The sequence below is a fragment of the Durio zibethinus genome, chromosome 12 (assembly GCF_047325235.1).
Source record: "Durio zibethinus cultivar Kanyao isolate XHJ-2024 chromosome 12, ASM4732523v1, whole genome shotgun sequence".
Classification (NCBI taxonomy): domain Eukaryota; kingdom Viridiplantae; phylum Streptophyta; class Magnoliopsida; order Malvales; family Malvaceae; genus Durio; species Durio zibethinus.
In genome coordinates, this window is record NC_143173.1 from 26282172 (window position 1) to 26306701 (window position 24530).

The 24530-nt window shown below is 33.3% G+C and overlaps 5 protein-coding genes across 13 annotated transcripts; 2 read left to right on the forward strand and 3 right to left on the reverse strand.

The window, feature by feature from the left end:
• Window positions 1–507: 507 nt before the first annotated feature.
• Window positions 508–2964, forward strand: LOC111295919 (high mobility group B protein 1-like). 3 transcript variants are annotated; one of them, XM_022889763.2, is made up of 8 exons: window positions 508–647; window positions 1193–1265; window positions 1469–1591; window positions 1677–1734; window positions 1824–1868; window positions 2263–2343; window positions 2493–2558; window positions 2793–2964. In XM_022889763.2, exons 2-8 carry the CDS (start codon window positions 1198–1200, stop codon window positions 2826–2828), a joined length of 477 nt encoding a protein of 158 aa, XP_022745498.1. In that variant the 5' UTR covers window positions 508–647; window positions 1193–1197; the 3' UTR covers window positions 2829–2964. The 3 variants fall into 3 exon arrangements, with proteins under 3 accessions (XP_022745498.1, XP_022745499.1, XP_022745500.1); XM_022889764.2 differs by having other exon boundaries at window positions 1196–1265; XM_022889765.2 differs by lacking the exon at window positions 508–647 and having other exon boundaries at window positions 1197–1265; window positions 1419–1591.
• A 580-nt stretch (window positions 2965–3544) lies between these two features.
• Window positions 3545–6409, reverse strand: LOC111295917 (E3 ubiquitin-protein ligase AIRP2-like). The gene is made up of 5 exons (XM_022889756.2): window positions 5991–6409; window positions 4840–4990; window positions 4677–4743; window positions 4310–4544; window positions 3545–4015 (listed from the first exon to the last, which is right to left on the reverse strand). The coding sequence occupies exons 1-5, from the start codon at window positions 6053–6055 to the stop codon at window positions 3805–3807; spliced, it is 729 nt and encodes a 242-aa protein (XP_022745491.1). The 5' UTR covers window positions 6056–6409; the 3' UTR covers window positions 3545–3804.
• A 1393-nt stretch (window positions 6410–7802) lies between these two features.
• Window positions 7803–12333, reverse strand: LOC111296233 (vacuolar cation/proton exchanger 3-like). The gene is made up of 12 exons (XM_089741525.1): window positions 11877–12333; window positions 11494–11560; window positions 11363–11391; window positions 10521–10717; window positions 10158–10370; window positions 9897–10028; window positions 9434–9550; window positions 9274–9327; window positions 9038–9154; window positions 8852–8942; window positions 8703–8770; window positions 7803–8600 (listed from the first exon to the last, which is right to left on the reverse strand). Exons 1-11 carry the CDS (start codon window positions 12166–12168, stop codon window positions 8709–8711), a joined length of 1371 nt encoding a protein of 456 aa, XP_089597651.1. The 5' UTR covers window positions 12169–12333; the 3' UTR covers window positions 7803–8600; window positions 8703–8708.
• Window positions 12334–14012: 1679 nt separating this feature from the next.
• Window positions 14013–18617, forward strand: LOC111296128 (GDSL esterase/lipase WDL1-like). Its single transcript, XM_022890207.2, has 7 exons — window positions 14013–14118; window positions 14241–14514; window positions 15285–16359; window positions 17140–17217; window positions 17331–17471; window positions 17686–17900; window positions 18150–18617. Exons 3-7 carry the CDS (start codon window positions 16249–16251, stop codon window positions 18331–18333), a joined length of 729 nt encoding a protein of 242 aa, XP_022745942.2. The 5' UTR covers window positions 14013–14118; window positions 14241–14514; window positions 15285–16248; the 3' UTR covers window positions 18334–18617.
• A 156-nt stretch (window positions 18618–18773) lies between these two features.
• LOC111296127 (LIMR family protein At5g01460-like) lies at window positions 18774–23136 on the reverse strand. 7 transcript variants are annotated; one of them, XR_016326216.1, is made up of 14 exons: window positions 22621–23131; window positions 22437–22522; window positions 21957–22075; window positions 21732–21842; window positions 21509–21607; window positions 21263–21385; window positions 20791–20853; window positions 20618–20682; window positions 20179–20288; window positions 19978–20092; window positions 19760–19883; window positions 19489–19599; window positions 19342–19408; window positions 18774–19235 (listed from the first exon to the last, which is right to left on the reverse strand). XR_016326216.1 is itself a non-coding variant. In XM_022890206.2 (14 exons), the coding sequence occupies exons 1-14, from the start codon at window positions 22968–22970 to the stop codon at window positions 19188–19190; spliced, it is 1533 nt and encodes a 510-aa protein (XP_022745941.1). In that variant the 5' UTR covers window positions 22971–23127; the 3' UTR covers window positions 18774–19187. The 7 variants fall into 7 exon arrangements, 4 of the variants coding, with proteins under 4 accessions (XP_022745941.1, XP_089597655.1, XP_089597654.1 ...); XM_022890206.2 differs by having other exon boundaries at window positions 19818–19883; window positions 22621–23127; XR_016326217.1 differs by lacking the exon at window positions 19342–19408 and having other exon boundaries at window positions 19409–19599; window positions 22621–23132.
• Window positions 23137–24530: the final 1394 nt, after the last annotated feature.

The following is a 24530-nucleotide window of genomic DNA, read 5'->3' on the forward strand; positions in this document are numbered from 1 at the left end:
CCAATGAAAAAAAAAGGTCATTCATTAATCATTATTAATTAAATATTAGTTCAGTTTTATTAAAAAAAAAAAAGTTCAGATGATAATATGTTAGTTATATTCTTTAATATTGTAAGTTCGAAAGGATTTACATATAATATATTTTTTAAATGATTTAAGTAGAATTAAATAAATAAGGATTATGAGTTAAGATTATATTAGAAATTAAAAATATTTATTTCAAATCATCTTAAAATGGATACGTGTCAACTGGTCAAACGTGCAGCAGGTATCTCCCTTGTCGTCGCATCGTACTAGATAATTTGGCGGCAATCCTAATCAGCGTCGCTAAAACTCATCGATCACCCTGCCCTAATAAAAAATCATTAATTAATTAAACTTATAAAATTATCAACCACTCTAGAATTTATCAAACCGGATATATCCGGTAAAATAAACACATTGACTTCTGTGTGTTCGCCGTCAACCCGAAGCCCTAAAAATGCAAACGGGCTGAACCGGTCACATCTATCAAGTTTTTCACCATTCTCTGCCCTATTTCCATTCTTTTTCAGACTCTTCTCGATATTTATTATTCTCTTAAAAATTCTGCGATTCTCTGTTTTTTCTCTCAAAATCAACGCCTCTTCGCGGATTTTCATCTTAAGGTAGCGATGGTGTTTTCTAGATCTCATTCCTTCTTTATTTTTATTTATTTATTTTTCTTAATCGGATTTTATTGGCTCTGTTTGATTGCTGAGAGCGTAGATTTTTTTTTTAATTTTTAGTTTTTTTTTTTTAATTTTGTTTCTGGTTAAAACGAGAAGTAGAACGGTGAAGTAAGTAAGCAAAATTAGTTATTTTCACTGAATTAAAAATTTAGTAAATTGTTATTTTCATGAATTTTTTTTTTAAATCAGGAAATAATCATGTAATAGAGTTATTAAAGCACTTTTATTATGTTATCAAAATTGTTTGATAACTAAATTGTTATTTTCATGAAATTTTAAAGCTTAGTGATTAAATTGATGTCGAATTTGCTTGATTTATTTATTTTCTGCTTTATTTTATATTATTCTAATTTTTTCACTTGTTTTTTTTTTCTTAATCGAAGTCAATTTGTTCATTATGTGCATAATTTTAATTTTCTAAACATTTTTATGTAAGTGATTATTACATATATATATGTATATATATTTATTGTGTTTTACAGTAGAAATGACAGGAGCTAGAAGTAAGGGTGCAGCAAAGAACCCGGCCGAATCCTTGAAGCCTGCTGAGAATAAGTTAGTTGACTTCGTTATCTTTTTGTTTGTTTAAATATAAAATGTAATTTTGCAGATTTTTTTTGGGGTGAGAATTTGAAAATTGTTGTGATTGTCCTGTGGTGATGGCTATATCCATGAGTTTTAAAATTTATATATGGATGGTTGATACAGTGGGTGCATGGATTGTAGCCATGGGTTATGTGTATTTCTATTCTTTTCAGAAAGGTTGGGAAACGGAAGGCATCTGTGGATAGAAGCAGCATACGGAAAGCCAAGAAGGAGAGAAAGGCTAAGAAAGATCCTAACAGACCAAAGAGGCCTCCTAGTGCTTTCTTTGTGTTCCTGTATGTATCTTGCACTGTGGGTTATGAATAGAAATTACTTGAATGTTGTTATTTTGGTTAATTTAGTGTTATGTTTGTGTAACAGTGAGGAGTTTAGAGCTACTTTCAAGAGGGAACATCCCAATGTGAAGGCTGTATCAGCTGTGAGTAATTAGCAATCTTTGATAATTCTTTTGAATTGATGTTTTTTGAATGACTTTAGTGTTGTTTCTTTGAACGTCTTTGCTTGAAGGTTGGAAAAGCTGCTGGGGAGAAGTGGAAATCCATGTCTGTGGATGTAAGTTTTGAAATCTTTATATAGATGGTAACGTATGTTTGACAATTATAGGTCAGTTTGCATGCCAATAAATTTCTCTCTTTTTCTGCTTTTATATTGGTTCATCAGAATTTATGTGTTGGACCTTTATCATCTGCTTCGATGACTTTGGAATTCTTTGTGGCATATTGTTGTCTGAATATATGCATTTTCCTTTAAATATTTGCCATTTCGTATCTGTTGGTAGTGCTATTATTGTCTGAATGTATGCATATGCATATGCATATGCCTTTTCATTTTCATTTTCTTTCTAAATATTTTCCATGCCATTTCTGTTGCTGGTGCTAATTATCGTGTAAAGTAGATTAGTGATCAAAGTACATAAAACTTTCCCCTTCATGTTATGTTTATGAAGGAAAAAGCTGTTTATGAGGCCAAAGCTGCTAAACGGAAGGCTGACTATGAAAAACAAATGAATCTCTACAACAAGAAGCAGGTGAACAAGCAGTGCTTTGCTTGACTTACTACATAACTTTTTTTCTTGACATAATTGGTAGGAAAGTATTATAGTTTTTTCATTTCAAGGCTCAAGCAGTGCTTTGCTTGACTTACTACTTGACTATTTTTTATTGTCATAATTGGTAGGAAAGTAGTGCTAATGGTGAGGTGAATGATGAAGAGGATGAGGAAGTGAATGATGAAGAGGATGAGGCAAGTGCTGAGCTAATTTAATTTTTATTTTTGGTTGCATCACTTCAGCCATGTTTCCTGTGCTATAAGATAAATAATTTACAGTGTACATTATTAGGACTTAGCTGTTAATTGTGGGCTAACTTTTTCATCGAAAATTAATACGGCTTCATTATTATTATTAGTTTATGTTTGTATGTGCAATACTGGTTTGTCTTTCCCTTTCCTTTCTATATTTATGATGTTTTATTTCAGGACGAAGACGAGGAGGAAGAAGAAGATGAGGATTGAAAGAGAATAGTTGACTGGACATGAAATGATTTAACATCCCAGAAAGATTCTAGATTCTGTATGTTCATACTTTTATGTGGAATGTGATACCTTTAAGGAAATACCATAACATCGTGGTGCTTTATCATTTTCTTAACTGTTTATCTGAGTATATTTACTAACAAAAAAGTTATATATTCTACTTAAAAACCATACAAATCATGTTTCTATTTCATTAATTTGTAACGTTGCCTCGTGTTTATATTCCACTAAAATACTATATAAATCATGTTTCTAGTGTCATTTCTAGTTTCATTAATTTGTAACACGGCCTTGTGTTGCTGTTGAATGCTATTCTTCCTCTTTCTGTTGAATAGATGGAGACTTAAAATCTTCCAGTTGATATAAACAATTTTCTTTTTGGTACAAAAAGGGGGGCAAAACCCCTAATTCACAAGTCACTACGTCTGACAATCTAAATACGAGTAAATGAAACGATGGGAATTCGATATTAAAATATATATATATATAAATAACACGATTTAAAATTTTAATAATAATTATATATAAATTTAATACAATAAAAAATATATATTTTAATTTTTTATGTTGACATAAATTATAATATATAATTCTCATAAGCATATAAATTATAATTTTTGTGGTGATATAAATATATAAATTTTAATATTTTACACGTCATCAATATTGTGTCACAATAAACAAAACGGGGGGAATGCAACCCAAACATTATATAACCATTTCTATATCTTGTATGTCTACAAGTGATCTGCAACGACCATTGAGATATACAGGACAGACGGACATTTGTGTCAATAATCAAATGACAGCTTCTTACAAAAACGTACCCTAATAGCAAAGAATGTTTATCTACAGCTTTTAAATTTACTACAATGAAATTAAAAAAAAAAAGACTCAAATCTACAATGAACCATATGTTATTTACAGTGCTAAAATCCAATCAAATAATAAGTGATCAATGATGTTGTGGATCATAAGAAACAATCTTTGGATCTGGAACAATGAGGGGCAACTTCTCAATGTACATGAAGAGACGCTTCATATTCTCCCTCGACATCCAGGACAAATCAACAATGTCATTGCTGCTCATATATATCCAAAGGTCACCTGAATTTACTCTTTTGAGACTGTCCCTACAGAAGGGGCATGACTCAGACCTTGCACGCCTAAAAAGAGCATAAAGCACAGATATTATCCCTCAAGATGATATGCCTAACTTACAATCGCAAGTAAACTTTCAACACAAAAAGTTGAGATGCTAAGCTCTTAAAATTTGTGAGGTCTTCACCATAGGTTTGTGTATGTATGTTTCTTGATGTCTAGCTATCTCTATCATGCATAATTCAATTTCGGGTTGCTTCCTTTAATCTCATCACCCTCACCATACTGCTCTCTTGGTACTCAAAAAAGGAAAAGATGAAAAGTTGCTTTGATAAAGAAAGCATGCTATGACAACTTACCAAGTGCGGTAGCATTTCATACACATTGAATGGTGGCAATTGGGCAATACAATCTTGCCGTCCATCTCCATGCAAATTCCGCATTCTTCTTCTCTCTCTAAATCAATTTCAGAGAGCTTTCCTTTATTCATTTCATCCCTTTTCTTGTACTTTGCAGCAAAAATTTCCTTCTGTTTACTGTCATCCACATCCGCAATTCCTCTTTGAAGTTGCAATAGTGAGGGAAAGATCACCCCTATCATGACAATTCAAACCACTCAAACAGTATAAGATTTTGTCAGAAGTTAAAACACAAGCACATATCAAATTCATTAGGTAAACATTAATCAAACACATGCAAAACAGCAACAAATCTCCTCTTACACACCGTAGAATTCTCTTATGCTAGCTTTCCTTTCATGAATTGACATGGTTGTTTTCCCATCAGCATATACCTGCAGAAAAAATCAGAAATTAATGCCCTTGACATGCTATCACTGAAAACTTCAGAAGAACATCAGGAATTTATTACATAAAAACTTGCAAATCACCTTGTACATAAGAATTCTAAGCAACCCCAAGGCACCAGCAAGATGGCAATCAGTCCACTGAACAAGGAAAAGAAAAAAATGAGCAGCTGGGCTGTAAGACAATCTCATCTGAAGGCAGGCACCATCATATTCTCTTGGATAATCAGAAGCCCTGTTCATTAAAAAACAATTACACACATAAGAAAACAACAAAAAGAGGAACCAAAACGGAAAGAACTGCCCTACTAAGATATCTCTGTAGTGTTGCATGGAGCAAGAATGTATAGTAAACACTTACAATGTAGTCCCTACCATTTATTAATCATTGCAGATGTTAAATCCCTTACAGAATAGATCAAACTACATCATATAAACAATAAAGTAAAGAAGAAAGAAGGAAAATTAGATGGAGGAGGAACCCCAAATTTTGGGGTCATCAGCAGTCACCTAAACGGAAGTCAGAATTTTTAAGTTATATTCAATGTCACTCTGAACATCATTTATGTGATTTGGGCAAACTTGAATTAGTTTGCCATGTGCCATTGACAGGACATGAATATCACTTCAGTACACTCATGACTGTCATCTGAGCCATTCAGTGTTATTTGTAGTTTGAAGTATGTTAACCCAAATATCTTAAAGCTTGACAAAAGAAAAAAAAATGTTATCTACTAATTTTTCATTACCGCAGGAGCAATAAAAATGCTCTCACCAGTAAAAGAAAAACATCAAAGCAAGGTAAAGTAGACTACAACAATTACGAATAAGATTTTTGCCAATTGAGTAATGAATATTCAATGTAGAACCATAGCCATGATAAGAATCATCAATTTATCATACCAACAATCTAAAGTCCCCAAAAGTAATAAAATATTTGTTTACCAAATGGCAAGAATTCTAATACATTACAACATAATAGAAAAAGTAACATCAGACATTGGATACTTAGAAGAAAATTCAGAAAGCTCTCCACAATTAAAAACACATACAAGTTTTAGTGTTATACCATAAAAGAAATATATATATTTGAAACAAATTAACAAAAAAAAAAGGAAAAACGTGGTCAATCAATATTCTCCATGCTCATGCATAGAAAATCACAACAGTACAAGGAAAAGAGAAAAAGAAAAAGGAAATTAGACATGAAGCCTGAAGAAGAGAGAAGAAATTACAGGGAATTGGCGAATTGAATATCAGCTTCAACGGCCTTAAGAGAATCCTTAAACAATTTCCTCATTTCCCTTTCTCTCTTTTTTTTTTTAAAACACTCTGTAACTGATTCACAGCTCAAAATCCAAAACCCCAACTACCCATTTTACTCAAACAACTCTTCTACGCATCATCATCATCATCATCTACAATTAACCAAAAAACTCAAACCAACCAAAAGAAAAACCTTTTTTTCCTTAATTTTTCAAAAATAAAAAAGCAGACCCAGTTCAAAGCTTAGATTCCTTTTTCTCTCTGTATAAGAAAATCATTTTCCAATTCTGAAGAAGCTGAAGAGTGTGGGAAATAGAAAAAATAATAAACCTTTCGTGTTTTCGCTTGGAGCACACGTAACAGTATTTCCCTCTATCTCTCAGCAGTCGGCTATAGGATTGAAAAGATTATTTTATCTTTAGAAATTTACAGAACTACCCTTCGTTTTCTCTTGATATTTTCCTTCCTTTTTTCCCGGTGACCCGGTTCTCGTCACAGACCAATCTACGCTGGTTAGTTGGTTGGGTGTACGAAGGAATGCGTGCGTGAATGGGTGATGTGTTAGTTCTTAGTTGAAATAGTACTGTTTGATGAATAGAAGAGGAGATAACGAAACCAAGGGCAGGAGGCGGTGTCGGCGGGAGGCCGAAGATGACACGTGGCGAGCATATACTATCTATAATTATTGTAATAAAATTAGTTAATTATTATTTAATATTATATAAATTTATTAAAAAATTGAAAATTATAATTATAATTAATTATAATATATAATAAAAAATATGAATAATATGAATCGTTATTTAAAAAAAAAAAAAAGAAAAACAGCAAATATATAGAAAAAGAATGTCCATGTTTTTGCCTCCCACTTTTTCTTCCTTGATACTGAAGACAGGAGAATAAAGTTTAGCTCAAAATGCAAGCTAAAGCTATTGTGGCGACAAATATATATTTAATTAGGTGCTAACACTAATCCCAAACGTCAATACCTTCAAAGAGTCCATTTTCATTTTAAGATTAATCATTCATTTTGTTGTTTTAACAGCTTAAATTTAGCCCAATCGTTACAAAACAATGGGAGTTTTGGGTTTAAACGTCATATTTTTGTCTGAAAGGGACATGTCAACCTATAGTTAAGGATGACACCAAACAGAGATAGCGTTTCAAGTAAAGTCACCAGCAACATATCAAAATCACTATGTGGATAATGACCAAGTAAAATCAAAGACTTTACTTTTAATTTAACGTCAAAGGGATTGAACTCTTTTTGTGGAAGTGAGGTTGCTCTTTACCCGAGTTGAGCTCAAATGAAACCTTACTGTGCAGAGGCATGGTAGAGCTGCAAGATCCCGCTTTACAATAACTCATTAAGCCTTATATTTTATATTTTGAGATCGATTGTATAAAAAATCAAATAAAATATTATATTATATTATAGTTTGAATTTTTTTGTGTTATTCATTTTTATCAATAATAACTTTTTAATTAATTTTTTAATTATCATATTATTTTTTGTTATTTAAATTAATATTTTTCGTGATTTATTTTTAAAAATTTTGATTTCTCATAAATCTAGAAAATCAATTCTCCTAACCGATGCATAGCTAAATCTATGTTTTATATATCCAAATAATCTCAAACTATACTTTCTCATTTTCTCCTCAAGTTGGATTAATCTTAATTATTTTCAAATTTTTTAATTTTTAATTTTATCTTTTTTACTCTTATCATACATTCATCCAAACATCTTCGTTCATTTTTTTCTCGTAACGGTCCAAACACTCAGTTATAGCACTGCAAGATCCTGCTTTCCTCATCAAAATTCAACACGCAACTACAAGAGCATTGGCACAACAATGCAATATCCAAGAGGGGCTGCAAGCATCTACAAATTTGGATTAAGTCAAATTAAAACCAACTTAAGGCATGTCACATCCAGAAGCATGTAGATGATGGCCCATAGACACTAACATGATGTTGAAAAAGAGTATTTTAAAAGATACTATAGAACATAGCAGCAACAAGCAAGTATAGGAACTTTCATTTCTGACCTGATGAAATCCTACCAGCTACAGAAATTTACATGGTTGGGAATCTAACACACCTTAAATTATAGCATTAGAGAATGCAAAATCACGGTAAAGAGATATACAAATATAATGACAGTAACAAATAGTAGTGATGTTTTTTAACACAATATGACTTCCTAGTGTTGAACCATGTTTACAGATGCCAACGCCTGTTTGAGGGAAACCAACGCCTGAGTTACCTCATTTGCCACTACTATACTCGGCGTAAACAAAGCAAAAAAACCAGTGACAGAACGCTGTGTTGTATACTGTAGCCTGTCTTCATCAAGTTTCAATGGTATATATACCAATGTAAACCATATATTTATATGTAGTATCCATCTCAGCTTTGAATTTTGAAGGCATGGCAACATCTATGCGGCGGAGTGACTGCGAATTGTTAGCTTTTGGGCAGGCCCATTCCATAATAAACGAATGACAAATGCATGAAATCTCTGTTGAAGTTCCAAAAATATGTGTATAAACAAAGTGACCCCAAGACGGCAAAGCCTGCATTCATTAACAGTTTATAGCCAGTTAATCTTTAGTGCGATTTATAATATATAATTAGAGACTCGATCTGCTCTCAAGCTGTTTAAACACTGCACTTACTTATAATCAAGTTCCGAAGATTGTGTCAATGGTTATTTTAGTTCCCGAGTTTGTGATGTTTACTTGGTCTGAGGTGAAAATGGGGAAAATCGTTAGAAGAAATAGTGAGTGATGAATATTTCTGAATCAGTGACTATGAGAATCCTTACTTGGAGGTGTTGTGGATACAAAAAAGCAAGTTCCAATAACAATGTAGAGCAGTAGAAGAATCAGTCCTTTCATGTAGTGAGAAGTACCATCCTACAAGATTTTGGCTCAACATGGTTAATATATAATTAACCCAAGAAATAAAATTGTTATTTGCGTGATTGGGAAATGAAGATAGTGATAATTACTTGTAAAGTGAAGGCAATGGCAACAATTGATAGAGCGAGAGAGCCAGTTTCGAGGAGACTGAAATTAAGATCCATCTTAATACCCATAATCCAAGCCACAATCACGGAGAGTGGGACCTGAGTCACATTGAAATGTTAGTCTTTAAAATCAGAAGTTCCAAAATTTTAAAAGACTACTGCATGCTCTTCTCTGGATAAAAGCCACTGAAAGCTTGAATTGTTATACAAGTTCGTACCACAAACATGGAAACTTGAGTTGCGGATCCTAATGCAACGCCCAAAGAAATATCCTGCATTTAGTTTTATTACAAAATTTCATTAGTGATTCTGTCAACATATTTGCTACATTGATAAAACAGCTGCTGCTTGTCAAACTAAAGGCTATATATTACTCACCAGCTTGTTTTTAAAAGCAAAAATGATTGCTCCTGCATGTTCTGGTGCATTTCCGACAATAGGTAGCAGAATAATGCTGATGAAGCTAACAGAAATTCCCCAAGAACCCGAGACATCCTGAAATTTATAGTTTGTGATAGTTCAGTTGATTTTACATTAAAGAAAATAACCATAAGTGATAGATAATCAACCAAAGAGAATTTGGAAAAGAATAGGGCTCGACCCTTCTCTTGTCCGTTACGTACTGCTTATGGTACCTTAGCATAATTCATGGTTGGTAACTTGAATTGAAGTTGGTATACTAGCTATATATGTGGCTAAGTATAAAGAAATTAATACCTTACTCTCAAGGGTCTGGATAGGATTCAGCATCACTTACGGATGATCAGTAAGAGTAGGTAGAAAAAACTAATGCTGAAGATTTATAGTAAACCCCACAATGAAAATGAGGTAAATTAATTACCTCAATTGTTTCTACAACATATTCAGACAGCAAAGAGATGGCAGCAGTCATTCCAACTAGCCAGATAAGTCCACTCCAAAATCCAATTACTGGTGCTTCTTCTGATAGTCCATCTTCGTCATCTTCTGATTCCTGATCAATTGCACCATGGAGGACTTATCAGCTATAGTTCAGAATGATCACTTTCATTCCTTTCCAGTTCACCAAAAATTGTAGAAGCTGGCTTTTAGTTAGAAGCTAAGATTAACATTGATGAACTACCTCCTGAGCTTCAAACAATTGCCGATGTGTGAGTAATTGGAAGATCAGGTATGAAAGGTACGCAATCAACATGACAATGCTGCTTGCTCTCGACAACTGCAGTGTTGGGTCGGCGGTGACAGCAGTGAATTCCCCAGTCATTCGAAACAACAATGGCAGCGAATGGCACAATAACCCAAGCAGCAGAAGGAGGGAGTTCACATCGGCTTGTCTCTATCAAATCAAGTACAGTTTTTTAACCTTAAACCCTAAAAAAATGACTATAAATAAATCTCACTTTGTAATAAAATAACGTTTCAGTGGTGTAAGCTTGATTTATGTGTGATAATATATATTGCATGTAACATTTGACAAGAAACTTACTCTATCATATTTTTGTTCCTTTCTCAGGTTGGCAATACCGCCGCAGAAGAGAGAGGTTCCAAGAACCAAAAGCAGGTTTGATAGGATAGAACCCAGCAGGGAATACTTGACCAACTCTATTTTATATTGGCTTAGTGCAAAAATTGCTATGATCAGCTCTGTAGCATTGCCACAGGTTGCATTCAACAGCCCTCCCACTGCAAGAAGATTAAAATATAATCCACAGAATAATTAATTCCATGATTGAAAAGCCCTTTCATAAACTTCATACAAGTAGTAAAATTCTGATGTTATTTTAAAGGTACCACTCATCTAATATATATAGCCAAAGTTCAACACAATAAAGTCAAGAGATTATAATAATAGCGTGATGTTACACAAAATATAATAGAGTCTTTTTCTTCGTGAATCATCTCAAGATTAATCACCATTAAAGCTCTTCCAGCAGTGCGATATGAGAGTTTTCCACTACCCCAAATGTCATTTAAGGGTTTAATTATAAAACACAATTATGATACGCTAAAGAATCTTTTCTGCTTATCTGGTAAAGATACCTTAAGTAAAAGACAGAAATATGAGGGAGAAAATTTGTACTTCTTATGAAGTTGAAAGAGTTATTATCTGACAAGGTATCGAAGAAACCACTCACGCATGCGTGGAAGATGAGGAACAGGATTGACTAGTGTTTCCTACGTTTCTGGTTTCTTTCAAAACACTTGGGATTCCCTGGTAGTTTTTGAGGTAGAAATATAGTAGCAAGGTTCGGAATCCTAGAGAAAAATAAAGCTGATACGACCGATGTGACCTTGTAATAAGTATAGTATACGAGTTTTATCAATTACCTGCTGGACTTGTGTAACAAGCAATTTGCCTGCAAGTAACACAGAAAGGAAAGAACATGAAAAAAGAGGAATTATTTGTCAAATTCAATTCTAGATATTGACGATCAAGCACAAATATAAATCTGCCTTACTCGGTGAGAAAGCTGACTCGTTCAGCTAATGGTATAAGTCCAAGTAAACTTAATGCGAAAACCCAGGGCCGTTATTTTACAGGAAAATCATAAATGTTAGTACTAACTACAATTCAGAAACAGCAAAGTGGACATTAAATTAGATGTTGAAGACATCAATCATTAATTGATTGATATAATATTTGCATTTGGCAGGCGTTGAATTTTTCAAAGATAAAACGTTTGATATATAGGGAAATAAAGTCAAATTAAATTTAATCCAATTCAGAGTCAATGATCAATATTCTTCTTCAGTACCACAGGCAGCAATCAATGTTTTATCAAAAACCCTAAAAGCCAATGTTTACAAAACAATGAAAAAAGCAAAGAAAAGAAGAAACTCACTCTTCCAAACCCATGGCACTCAGCAACAACCGCCAGTGGAATAGCCGGAAAGAGAACCGAGAGTTTAGTCCCTAGAATGACCTCTTGAATATTGGTGAGGAACTGCCTAAGCCTTCCATATCGAACTTTGGAAACAAGCGTCAGGTCCGACTTTTTCCGCAATGAGGAGGACGACATGTTGTGTGCAGTCCTGCCATGGCGAATCTCCTTGCTGGAACCTTTCAAGTTTCCGTTCTCCAATAGCCATGGTTCTTGCAAGGAGGCCATCTTTTCTTTGCCACACTCACACATATATTTCTTAATTCTAAGACAGTACAAAAATTGAGGACCGTGAAAAACAAAAATAAAGGATCAAAATCTATCTCGATGAGTTTGAGAATAAGATACACACTGTTATAAACACGAAACTGGTGGTGGTTTGAAAATATGGTAAGTATCAAATAATTATTAGAGAAATTGCAGCTTCCCAGAAGCTTCTTCATATAAACAAAATTGGGGGCTTTAGTGTAAGGCAAGTTAGGATTTTTTTAAAAAATTTTAATTTACTTTAAACCTTCAATTACCTAATTCATCTAAAAAAAACATTCTGCATCTAAATCCTCACAAATCCATAATTTCTAAAAATTTAAGTAATTAACATATATAATATCCGAACTAATACTTCATTCATACGTCGATTAAAATTTAATAATTCTCTAATTTTGGGAAAATCATATAAAAGAATGTTTTAATTTCATGATTGGGACATATATGTTTCGTACTATATTTATATATGATTTTTGTATAGTCTGGTTCATGGCTGATTGGTTCAGAAGGTCATTTTCATCATTGAATTTTGCCCATACGCCTTGAAAAAATATACAGGGAATTTATATTTCTATTTTGTTCATGGCTATTGGTTTAGAGGGTCCATATCCTGTCTTACTTTTTTGCCCGTACGTTTTGAAAAATTAAACCGGAACTTTATATTATTGTTTTGTTTTGGATGACAGGAAATACATGATTATTTAAAAGAAATTTATGTATTTGAATTGTATTGTATTTTGCTTCTTCTTCAATTATTTAATTTCTTCTAATTTTGTTTGTATAAACAACTCTTTTTTATCTTAGCCAAAAAAAAAAAAAAAAAACTCTTTTTGATCTAATTTTCTTTGCCTAATTTCTCTTTAATTCGACTAACAGTTTATTATAGGTCCCAAACAATTCCAATACCCATGAATATGCTCAACGAGCTAGTTTCATAACTAGAATATATATACATCAATGAATTAATGTTCAACACTTAATATATTATAAGATATAAATTTTTGTTACGGTCATTTAATTTAATGATACATGCATGAATTTTTTTTACTTGAAGAGTTAAGTTTAAATTTTTTATTTTCTCGAATAAAAAAAATACTTAAAAATGTAAGATTCAACTATCAAAATAAAAAGGATTAATCAAATTTATATTAATGAAGTTGAATCCTGTAATTTATGGGAAACAATAGAATTAGACATTACTTACACCCTGCTATATATCATACACAAACAGAATTGCACTTCCCTGAATGCGTTCATTGATAGCACTAACAAAAGATTTTTCTCTGGCTGTGACTATATGTATAATTTGTGCCTTAGCATAGTATCAAAATGTCGCTGTCTTAGATGATATACGTAAACATCAACTTTGAGTTGAGTTTTCTATGGCTTCTACGTTTTTTTCATAAGCTTTAAATGTCGTTTTTCCTTGTTTGGGATGTGTGACCATCATTAAAAGTTTTTGCATGGATTTTGAGCAAGAGAAAGCAAAGTCGGAAACCATCATTATCCCAAGGAGTAGAGAAGATCAGGACGTACTGTCCTGTACTGATATGGCGAAGGAACCTTCCACGAAACTTCTAGTTCTCGCAAATTTTTTTATCATAGTTTGGCTTTTAAATTAGGTGGGAAGGCAAAGGCAAATATGCACTTTACAAGTGTCATCTCCAAACATGGCTAACGCCAAAATTCCTTATAACTAGAGGCATATATCTACTTTTGCTTCAGCAAAAAGTCAAATTAGGGAAGGCCAAAAGAAGTTTCCCCGTTAAAGTGTTAAGAATTAAAGCCTTTCCAGAACCTATAAATTTTGCAGTTCAAATTGTAGAACTTATCATGAAGTTTTTCAATCTCAAGTTTTGAAGTGTTTTACTCTGAAGAATAATGCTCTCGGAGACGATGCTTTCGATTGGTAGAGATATTTTGATTGCTCTAAAGGTAAAAAACTTACAATCATATATATATATATATATATATATATATAATGAATGAAATTATTAGTTTTTGATGGTTTATACTAATCATTTTGAGTGTTTTTTATTATTCTTTCTTTTATAAAGTTTGGTGGGCAAAGGTAGGTATAGTACGTAGTAATATTTTCCTACATTTGCTGGAAAATCATTTTTGGAGTGCCATAGAAGATAGTAAGTGGAGCTAAAGTCAACTACGTGCGAGATTAGCTGTCTGGTTCAGATTTGGCTAAACGAGTCAAACGCTACATTTACAGGAAGGTTTATTTTTACAGATTAGTTTTGGGAATATTCTTGTGGCCATTGAAGCACCCACAGCTAAGCTCTCCATGTGGAAGACTGCTAACCTTGGCGAGCTAGCTAGGTATCCTGTTTTCTTCATTCATTTCTTTAATTTCCTTCATTTTTCACTTCTTTTTTGATAGGAGTCCTTATTTTTCCTTTAGCTTCTGAAGGATTTGCGTTTTATTATATATCTTTCAAACAGTTGAGCAGTCCTTTTATTACATTCACTTTGGTCAGAAATGAAAAAAAAAAAAAAAGCAATGTCTGGAGAATAACCAAAATTCATTATCAATTTGATCTGCGGATTTTGCTGAAAACATCAGTTAATTTGTTGTAGGTCAAAAATTCAGGATGGGGTGGAGCCAGGAAATCAGGAAGGAAAAGCATGAAATATTGTTGACCTAATCAATATTTGCCAATGCTGGTTAGCATTCGGCAGGTCCATGTCCATTTCTATAATGGCACCCCTGATCAATAAATCCAAGCAAAATAAAACATCTGTTGTTTGCATATTTCAATTTCCTCCCTTACATTAGAGTTATTTCCTACCCAATGATCTGCCTTGTAAGCATGTGTATAGAGCCCTGGACAGCTTCCGGGAAGTTTCCTATATGACGTCTAAAAAATGTATAGCTTGTTTCATCCAAATCATATATGGGGCATCAGCTAGTCCATAATAGTTTACAAAAAAACGAGGCTCTTGCTAGATTTTCAAACTTTATAAGATGTCAATGTCATGAATTATTTCATTTATTTGCCCTTTATTCCCTTTCAAGAGTGGAGAACTATTTGTGCACCCAAACTAGTGATGTTGGTCTTCTTGATACTAACATTTGAAATAATTTTCAGCAGAAATGATGTACATATATATACGTCAATGATAGGGACGCATAACGGCATGCAGTTTCCAGGAACTTTCCTTTAGATCTGTTGATAAAGTCAAGACAAAAACCAGCAGATATGTCTCGCCACTGTTTTTGGTTGCATAGCTTCCGGATTTTTCAACTTCAAGAATTGAAGTTGAAAAGCTATATTTTTGAATTCAAGCTTTAGTTCAGATGATCAAGTTAAGTTAGAATTAGATATTCAACCAATTAATTAGGCACCTGTTTGACTGGAAAGCAATGGTCTTGCTGTTAAATGCTTAAAGTCTAGAATTTGGCATGCCAAAAATACATGCTGCAAACGAAAATTGAGGAATAGTTCAGCATTTGGATTGGAAATGGAAATGACAGGAAACAGAAGCATGCAGAAGTGCAACTGATATGAAATGGAAGACTTATAAATGATTCTAGGAAAAAATACATTAGAGGGCTCTAGTGCAAATGCAAAAGCTATAAAGGACGTAGTAATAGTAGTAGTTTGTAACTCAGATTTTCAAGGCCTTTTTTTTCTTACAAGGTTTATTTGGGCCATTGCAGACGGTCATTCAGACCAAAAAAGACTAGCTTTTAGGCAGACAGGACAAGTATCAGCCCAAAAGCACAGTTTTGGGGTGATTTATTTGGGCCAATAGGGTAGTGATGTACCCAAAAGATTAGTGGCTTAGTTTAGCTGAGAGGTTAGGTGTTAACCCAATAAGCTCGGGTTTGTGTGAAAGCGAATAAGAATCACGCGAGCAAGGCGCGTAAATGGGAATATGAGTGGGATAGAAAAGGACAAAAGCGACTTACTATATTTCTGTTTTGGAATCATTCATTAGAAAAACTCTGAACCATCCAAAGAAGATTCAGCCATTCAAAGTAGAAGTGATCAATAAAGTGTTAAACCAACCGCAGCAAGGAAAAACCTTAAAAGGTTTATAAGATCAAGCATGGTTGGTCCAGGCAGACCTCTCTTCGTTCTTTTTGGATCTTCCATCGTTCAGTTCAGTTTTAGCAACGAAGGGTGGGGTGCAACTCTTGCTGATATATATGCTCGCAAGGTATATATCTCTGTTTTTTTTTTCTTCTTTGATATTGCATTTATCTTTTTCTGGGGTTAATATTAGTATAAATGAGATTTGAGAGTGATTTCATTGATACCCATAATTCGTATCATCTTAAAAAGTTGTAGATTTGGTGTTTTGGTTTTGGTTTTGTTTTTGCTGAGGGAGTCAACATGCTCTTACCCACCCTAGCTTTCCATATTTTGCAATTATTGCTAATGAAAATAAGAGCACTATTAGCTCAATAGATATAGATTGTTATTTGAAAAGAAAAGCTGATAGAACCACCTTGACAATCTTGTCTATGGATAGAAAGTTGAGGATGAAACCTTTATCCACTTGTAAGCAAATGAGAATGACATAATACCTTTTTTTTTTTTTTTTGCCTTTCTGGAAAAAAAATTAAAGAGATAAGGCAAGCTAGCCAAAATGGTTTTTGCTTTTTTATGTCAATTTCTAAGCTTTTGATTGTCTACACCTGTTCAGGGAAAAAAAACCATTATTTTGTATGTAAAAATGTTTCACATTAAAATGAAGATAACAGCAATAATGATTTCTGTTATTAAAGTGGAAAGAGTAACATTTCCTTCTCATTTTCATGCCATGAATATCAATATATTTTAATCATAGTGATATGATATGTTTGGATGAACCTAAAAGAATGGAGATCTGTGACTTGTGCCAAGGTTAGTTTCTATAAGTAAGGGCTTTATATTGTATGGTCCATTCTTAAAAAACATCAGTGTTAAAACTAAATTTATCTGTAATTGGACATAGGCAGACATAGTAGTACGAGGATACTCTGGCTGGAACTCAAGGCGTGCTTTAAAGGTTCTACATCAAGTGTTTCCAAAGGTATAATATGTTTTATGGCTTACTTCATACCTGTTCTTTGATCTTTGTTCTCAAAGCCATAAATTATACAGTTGCTTAATTATCAGCTGTTCTTATTTTTCAATGATATGAAGGATGCTGTTGTACAACCTTCGTTGGTGATAGTCTATTTCGGAGGCAATGATTCAGTGGAACCCCACCCATCTGGCCTTGGCCCTCATGTACCTCTTCCAGAGTATATTGACAACATGAAGAAGATTGCTCTACATCTCAAGGTACATTACTATTTCACCATACTATAATTAAGTAGAACTCGACAATCTGGTATAAATGCCTGAAGATTGACATTAAATTATCTGGTATAAACCATGAGCGCTGTGTCACTGAACCACCTTCAAGCACTATATGGTACATTAATACACGATTCTCTCCCTATATATGCTCTTAATTAGTACATATTGTGATGCTTTGCTTATTTTTTATCTTCAGGGCCTATCAGACAAGACTCGCGTAATGTTTCTTAGTGCTCCTCCAGTGAATGAGGAGCAAATATTTCAAACCATTGGTGTTCAGGGTCGAACCAATGAAGCCTGCCGGATTTATTCTGAAGCTTGTTTAAAACTATGTGAAGAACTGGATGTAAATGGTATTGATCTTTGGACCGCACTCCAGCAAAGAGATGATTGGAGAACAGCTTGCTTTACGTAAGTTTGCTTTCATATCATTGAAAATATATAATTTTTTTTTCTCTCTAGCTTTTTACCGATAGAACTGTTTTAAGATGAAGAGATTTCATTCTGTGTTTTTAATGATTCCAATGAAATGCAAAGCTCATAGAAATGTTGTTCCTCCATATCGTGAAACTCTTCAACTGTTTTTTTTTTTTTCTTAATTTGAAGAAAGAAAAGAAGCCTTGGCAACTTGGAATGATGTCTATGATTCTTCTTGTGCAGGGATGGCATCCATCTCTCCTCCGAGGGAAGCAAGTTAGTTGCTGAAGAAATCTTGAAAGCCCTGAGAGAGGCAGAGTGGAAACCAAGTTTATGCTGGACGTCATTACCAACTGAATTCGAGGATTCATTCTTTGATCAAGTCAGTCCAGACGGGAAGAGCAATATTAACATTTTCAGAGCTTGAATTTTCATGAAGTCTGCAATGGGAATAGTCCTAATCCTAATAAGTAGGCCTTTCATTTCTTTATTATGGCACATGTTGACTTGTTAGAACCATCTCATAACAAAGTGGCCTTCCTCCATGCTAACATTGCATGTAAATAAGGAGGTCTATTTTTGCCTCCTAAAAGAAAAAGGAGTAGATAACGACTACAAATGTAATTCAGCAACCCAGGTCGAAGGCACCCAAACAAGAGCATTTACATGTTTCTGGTTGACTCGGAATAAAATGATACCTTACAGCTGCCATTGCCAGGACTATACAAGGGACAAAGAACCTAGAAGACATTCAAATGAGAAATTGATAACAGAAGCTAAAAATGAAGATGGATACACAATATTTAAGTATTGAAATATTTTTTGGATACAAGAAGCCTTAAATTTTCTATGAAATTTAAACAGAGATTTCAACAAAAGCATAAATTTTGTTCATTGTATTTTCTGTTCTCTAGAGGTTCCATAACATCAAAACAAGTTCTACAAACCCAGTTTCCATGTGTAAACCTTCAAGGATACCTCAATTACATGCCCAAGCCAAATGTGTTAACATCAATCAAACCAAAAAAAAAAAAAATAGTAATACATACAAAAGGCGAGGAAAGCAAGCACAAAGAAAAGCAGTAGCAGCAATCGTCATGCTACTACTTCAGGCAACCAAATTGAACTCCGATGAAATTTGCCTATCTCTATAAACCTTCCACATTACGACAAAACCAGGCTGTAGGCATCCGAGCATATGAAACACACTTTCAATTGGGATGCTAAAACAGAGAATTCTGATTACTCGAGAGGGTGCTTCATCTTCTAGGGAAAACATTTTTATGAGGAAAGTTGGAACCTGCCGCTAGGTTTTTTTCTTCTCCAGCCCTGAAATGTCCAAAACAAGAACAGAATCAGACCTAGGAATCGAGGAAGCACACAGCCAATTACTAAGAAGAATGAAAGAAAAAAGAGAAGATAGCTAAAAGCTTACAAAGACAACGTAATATACAAAGGTCAATCCCGCTAGAACAATGAATGCAATTTGAAATACATTATACCTGTAATGACAATAGAACATCAGTAGAACACGTACATGCCCGATCAGGGTAAGACGGGGATTCAAACAGTATATACTCACTTGTACAAATATTTAATTCCACGAAGAGACTGCAATGTGTGGCCAAATATTTCCTGGGCGGCAGTTGCTTGAGCATAGTACCCAAATGCAGTGGCACAGAATTGTATGACACTGAAATTCCAAATACAATATTCCCGTCAAATAATTGTTAAAAATAAGTTCCCGTCAAATAATTGTTAAAAATAAGTTCCCATCAAATAACAACATATAATTCCATAATACAATTTCAGCAAGCACAAATATGGAGATAACATTTCAACAATGTTCTTACCGCAGACACCTTGAGATAACATAGAAACAAGATTGTGTAAATGAGCCAAGTCACCAACCTTATTGAGCACAAAAGAATAAGTCCCACATTGAACAGAAAAGAGTTCATTAAAGTAGCTCCCCACCTACAAAAAAGTCCATTAAACATATATCAGCTAGCTAGTGATTTTCTCAATGATAGAAAATTAACCAAAATAGCATTAATATAAAATCCATTACTTCATAGGATGAATCGTAATGAAAACTAATCTCAGACCAAGCATCATTGCACCAGCAATCACAGAAAGCAGAAGGTAGAAGCAAAAGAATGCAAATGCTGCAGTACCCAGAAGACCTAACAAAATACAAAACATAGATCTCCATAAATTTTAAAAGCAACAGAATAGAAAGAAGTAAATTTGTAAATGGTTTAGGAATTACCCCATATATCATCCAGCTTGATGAAAACCTCATTCAGGAAGGGAGAAAGTGGTGGATCAATAAGAAGGTATATGACAATATGAGCAACCCAAGCCACTGAAACAATCAACCTAAAAATGTGCAAAGTGCAGGACAAATTGCAAGTTAGATAACTCCTGTTAGTAAGTGCGGGGGCAACCTATTCAGTTTAGTGGATGCAACGAGACTTTAGCAAGTTTATTGTGATCCTTTATTCTAAGGATAGCAACAATTTTTTCTATTTGGCGCATGTATAAGGCTCACGCTTTAAAATTTCCTGTTATGCTTATTTGCATTAAGCACTGTCTTCCAGAGGGTCCACAAAAATATCCAAACTCAATTGCTAATTCATGACAAAAAATACAGCTATGAACATAAAATACCATCTACCGGTACTAAAATACATGAATTAAACACTCACCCTAGGATTCCCAACACAAGTTTTGCCAAGTATCCAAGAACCGTCAATGCCCAGGATGTTTCAGCCTAAAATGTCATGGCAAGGGAGTTTATACTGGAAAACAGAAAAATAAAGGAGGGGGAGCCATAACCAAGTGTCATGCGTACACTAAGTTCAGCAAGTCATATAAATACCTTTTCTCCTTGAGGGTACATCTCTTCCAAAAGCTTTACATCTTCTTCCAGCTGAAGCAACTCCTGCAGAGTTAATAAAAAAATGTAACAATTTCAATAGCCATGAAAAATGAACAATGGCATATATGTGTTAACACTGTGGGACAGCTATTTTATCATCCCCCTAAAAAACATACCCTCACTAGATTAACTTCAGCTCTTTACTAAGCAACTGTTAAAGAAACTGCCACAAGTTAATATTGTGGTCAAAATATAACTAATCTTAAGAATTGTAAAGATTATAACACAAGCCAAATTGTTGAAAGAATCTGATCTTTAAGCCTAATAAGAAAACTTAATAAACAGATAACATTAGAACTAGAGGGATCTAGAACTCAAGACTAAAGCTATCTTTGTCAGCATGATTATTATCATATAGAAGGGCAAAATATAGAATTCAAAGAAAAATGCAAATTTAGGACTTTGCACATACCTTTTCCACAGCCTTAACATTTTTACGCCACTTTCTACCCTTAGAACCACTTCTTTCTTCCTGATGAAGTGTATCAGCTGCTTTCTTCAGTTCTCTTGCCTTTTTACCAAGTTCGGTTGCTTCCTACAATATCCATTACAACGATGACTATGAGCAATTACAATACAATGTACAAATATTAATACCATCTTCCATCTCCAGTGCTTGGTTTCATATGGCAGCATCATAATAAAAAAAAAGAAGCACCTTAATATACTGTGAGCGAGTGATAACAGCCTTTGGACGGCGGATAAATGAAGCGATAAGCCCAAGAGGCAGACAAGCAATACCTACACCACCAAATATCTGACAAGAAATTTCCAGATGTAAGTAATATGTTCTAACAAAAAAGTCAACATTTGCAAACTAGAATTGCTATCCAAGTTCCAATCAGAAATATAATATTAAAAATTAGCAAGAAATTCAATACCGAGAAAAGAACAGATCCAACAACTGTAGCAAGAGCAACAACATATTCTGGAAAGGTAGTGCGCATAGTCCATGTTTTTTCTGATGAAGCATTTGCAGTATATGCTGAGCACTGTAACCAAAGGGAAAATAAGGAAAGAGAAGATAAACCAATGGGGCAAACTACAATAGTCTACTATACAGAAAGGATAACATTGCATATTAAATTGGAAAATTAATTACTAACCGCACGTGCACCACTTCCACCAATACATGGCTGACTGCTAGAGAAATCCCAATTACTTGGGAAATTAGTAGTGGCAGAAGACAGGTGCCTAACAGTAAAATCCACCTTTCCAACTAGCCCTGATATACCATCAAAAAGGATAAAATCAATGGTATGCCTACTATAATAAAACCAGAAAATACACAAACACTCACATTCAACAAATGCAAAAAGGAATTGCTTAGTTATCCGCTCAAATCAAGTATCAGTTCTAGCATGCCTGTCTATCTAAAACATTTGCTAAAATCTTCTAATTGTAATAGCACCTTCAATCAAACTTTGTACTGAAAATATTAACTGAATTTTCCAGTAATCAATATCATAGTCCTCCTATTCCTAAATTAACATTCAGCTCAATACTTCCATGGCATGAAAAAACACTTACTGATTAAAGAGAAAATGCTAATGAAATTAAGATTATAAAAGGTTAAGAAAAACAACCGTATAGAATGCCAAGCAGGAGAGCACAAACAATCGCCGTCGTCACCACCCACAGCAACGCGCTCTTTATCCGTTTGCCAACACTCCTGCAAACAAAACCAAAAGGATAAAATAAAATAAAAATTTGAGGAATGCATCCATATAATCAATGGCTTTTAACAATCAAAGTACTAGAAACACATACTTATCCTGGTCTCCTTCGTAGTAGAACATGGCGAAGGGGATTACGAAGAAAACGAGCACGGCATCGATGATATAAACAGCGAGCCAGAGATCTTTCATAGGCAAGGTGAGACTACATGCACCATTGTATATCGCGTGCCTACACGCCTGCCGATTGGCGACATCAGCCGGTAACATGAGTATGGAAATGACGGAGATGGAGAGTCCCAAAACGACGACGAATTTGGGGAAATATGCTTGGTTAGCGTCGTCTGGGTGCTGGTAATTGACGAGGAGGTAGACATTGAAGAGGAACACTAGGACACATATGACTATGGCGACGATTACCAGAGCGAGGTTAAAATCGCCCATCGATTTTTGCTCTTGATTCGAATCGAATCGATATCGAGAGATCTAGAACGAGCTTAAGAAATTATCGAATTTTAATTGGGATTTTTGTAGATCTCAGCTTTCTTCCGTGTGTTTTTTGAAAAGGAAAAGGGGAGGTTGGGCTCCGGTGAGGTCGCTTGTTGAATTTTGAGGTAGATTTTATGTGTTGGAATTTAATGACATTTTTGTCCTTAACCAATTAATTAATAGCGGGATGAAATAAACCAGGACGATATATGGGGATGGGGTTTAATGTAAAATCATGTTATACCCCCGTGACAATCATCGAACCAGCCTGTCCAAAGCAAGCAGAAGCCTTTTTTTTTTTTTGGGGTTTAAACTTTAAGGCAATTTGAAATTTAAAACTACATCTGTTTTCTTTTTTTAATTTATTTATGGTTCTAACTCTAAAATAGGGAATTTTTTTTTTTGTTTTTTTTTCAACAAAAATAATAAATATGTTAGTAAAATTAAGAATTTTTTATATGATGTGTAGTATAAATTTGATAATTTATATATTTATGATATATCAAATATTTATATATTTATATTATATTTTATACAAAAATAATATATCATAATTTATATTGACATAAAATATATTTTTATTTTTGTTAAACATATATATAATTTTCGTTAAAATTTTAAATTATATTATTTTTATATATTGTTTCATATCAATTTTTATATTATATTATGTATTATATTTTAATTTGTTAGATCTAATGTCATTACATCTGATAAAAAAATTCTTTTATTCTTTATTTTTTTCATTATTTTTTTTCGTGATTGTATTATTCCCTTCAATTGTTATAGATAGTAGAAGTTAGGTCTAATGTCATTACATCCAATTAAGAAATTCTTTAATTTTTAATTATTTTCACGAGTTTTTTTTTTTCATGATTATATTACTCCCTTCAAATGCTATAGAGAGTGGAGATAATTCCTTTTCGGTCCTTAAGATTGAAAATGATTTATGCAAACAATTCTAAAAAAATGTAAGCAACAAATGTTTTATTTATTTATATTTTTTCACTTAGCACTTAAGAGTTTGTTTTTCGGATATCTTGTTATTTTTACTATCAAATCGCTAATTATACTTTTATATATGTGGTTTATTTTTTATATACGTAACATTAGATTATACAATTAAGAAATAATTTTTCTATATCGTCTATTTAAAATTTCAACCCAAATCTTTAAGCATAAAACCTTAAACTTTAATAGTCAAGTTGTTCCATTGGATATACTTAAGAGCTTTTGTGTTCTTACTTGAGCCTTGAACATTGGCTTTCCTTGCAAAATAGCACAATATGTGAACTTATATCGTGTTGTGAGTTATTACATTAATTAATGTTAAATTATGAATAATTATAGTGATATTATTTTGTAATATATTTTAACATATAATATAATTTTTATTAAATATGATCTCAGTTTAGTTTTATACTTAGATTTATAATCTGATAAGTCAATTTTGATTAGTATATTAAAAGAAATCTCTATTTTTATTTTTATATATATGAGACCGATTTATTAAAT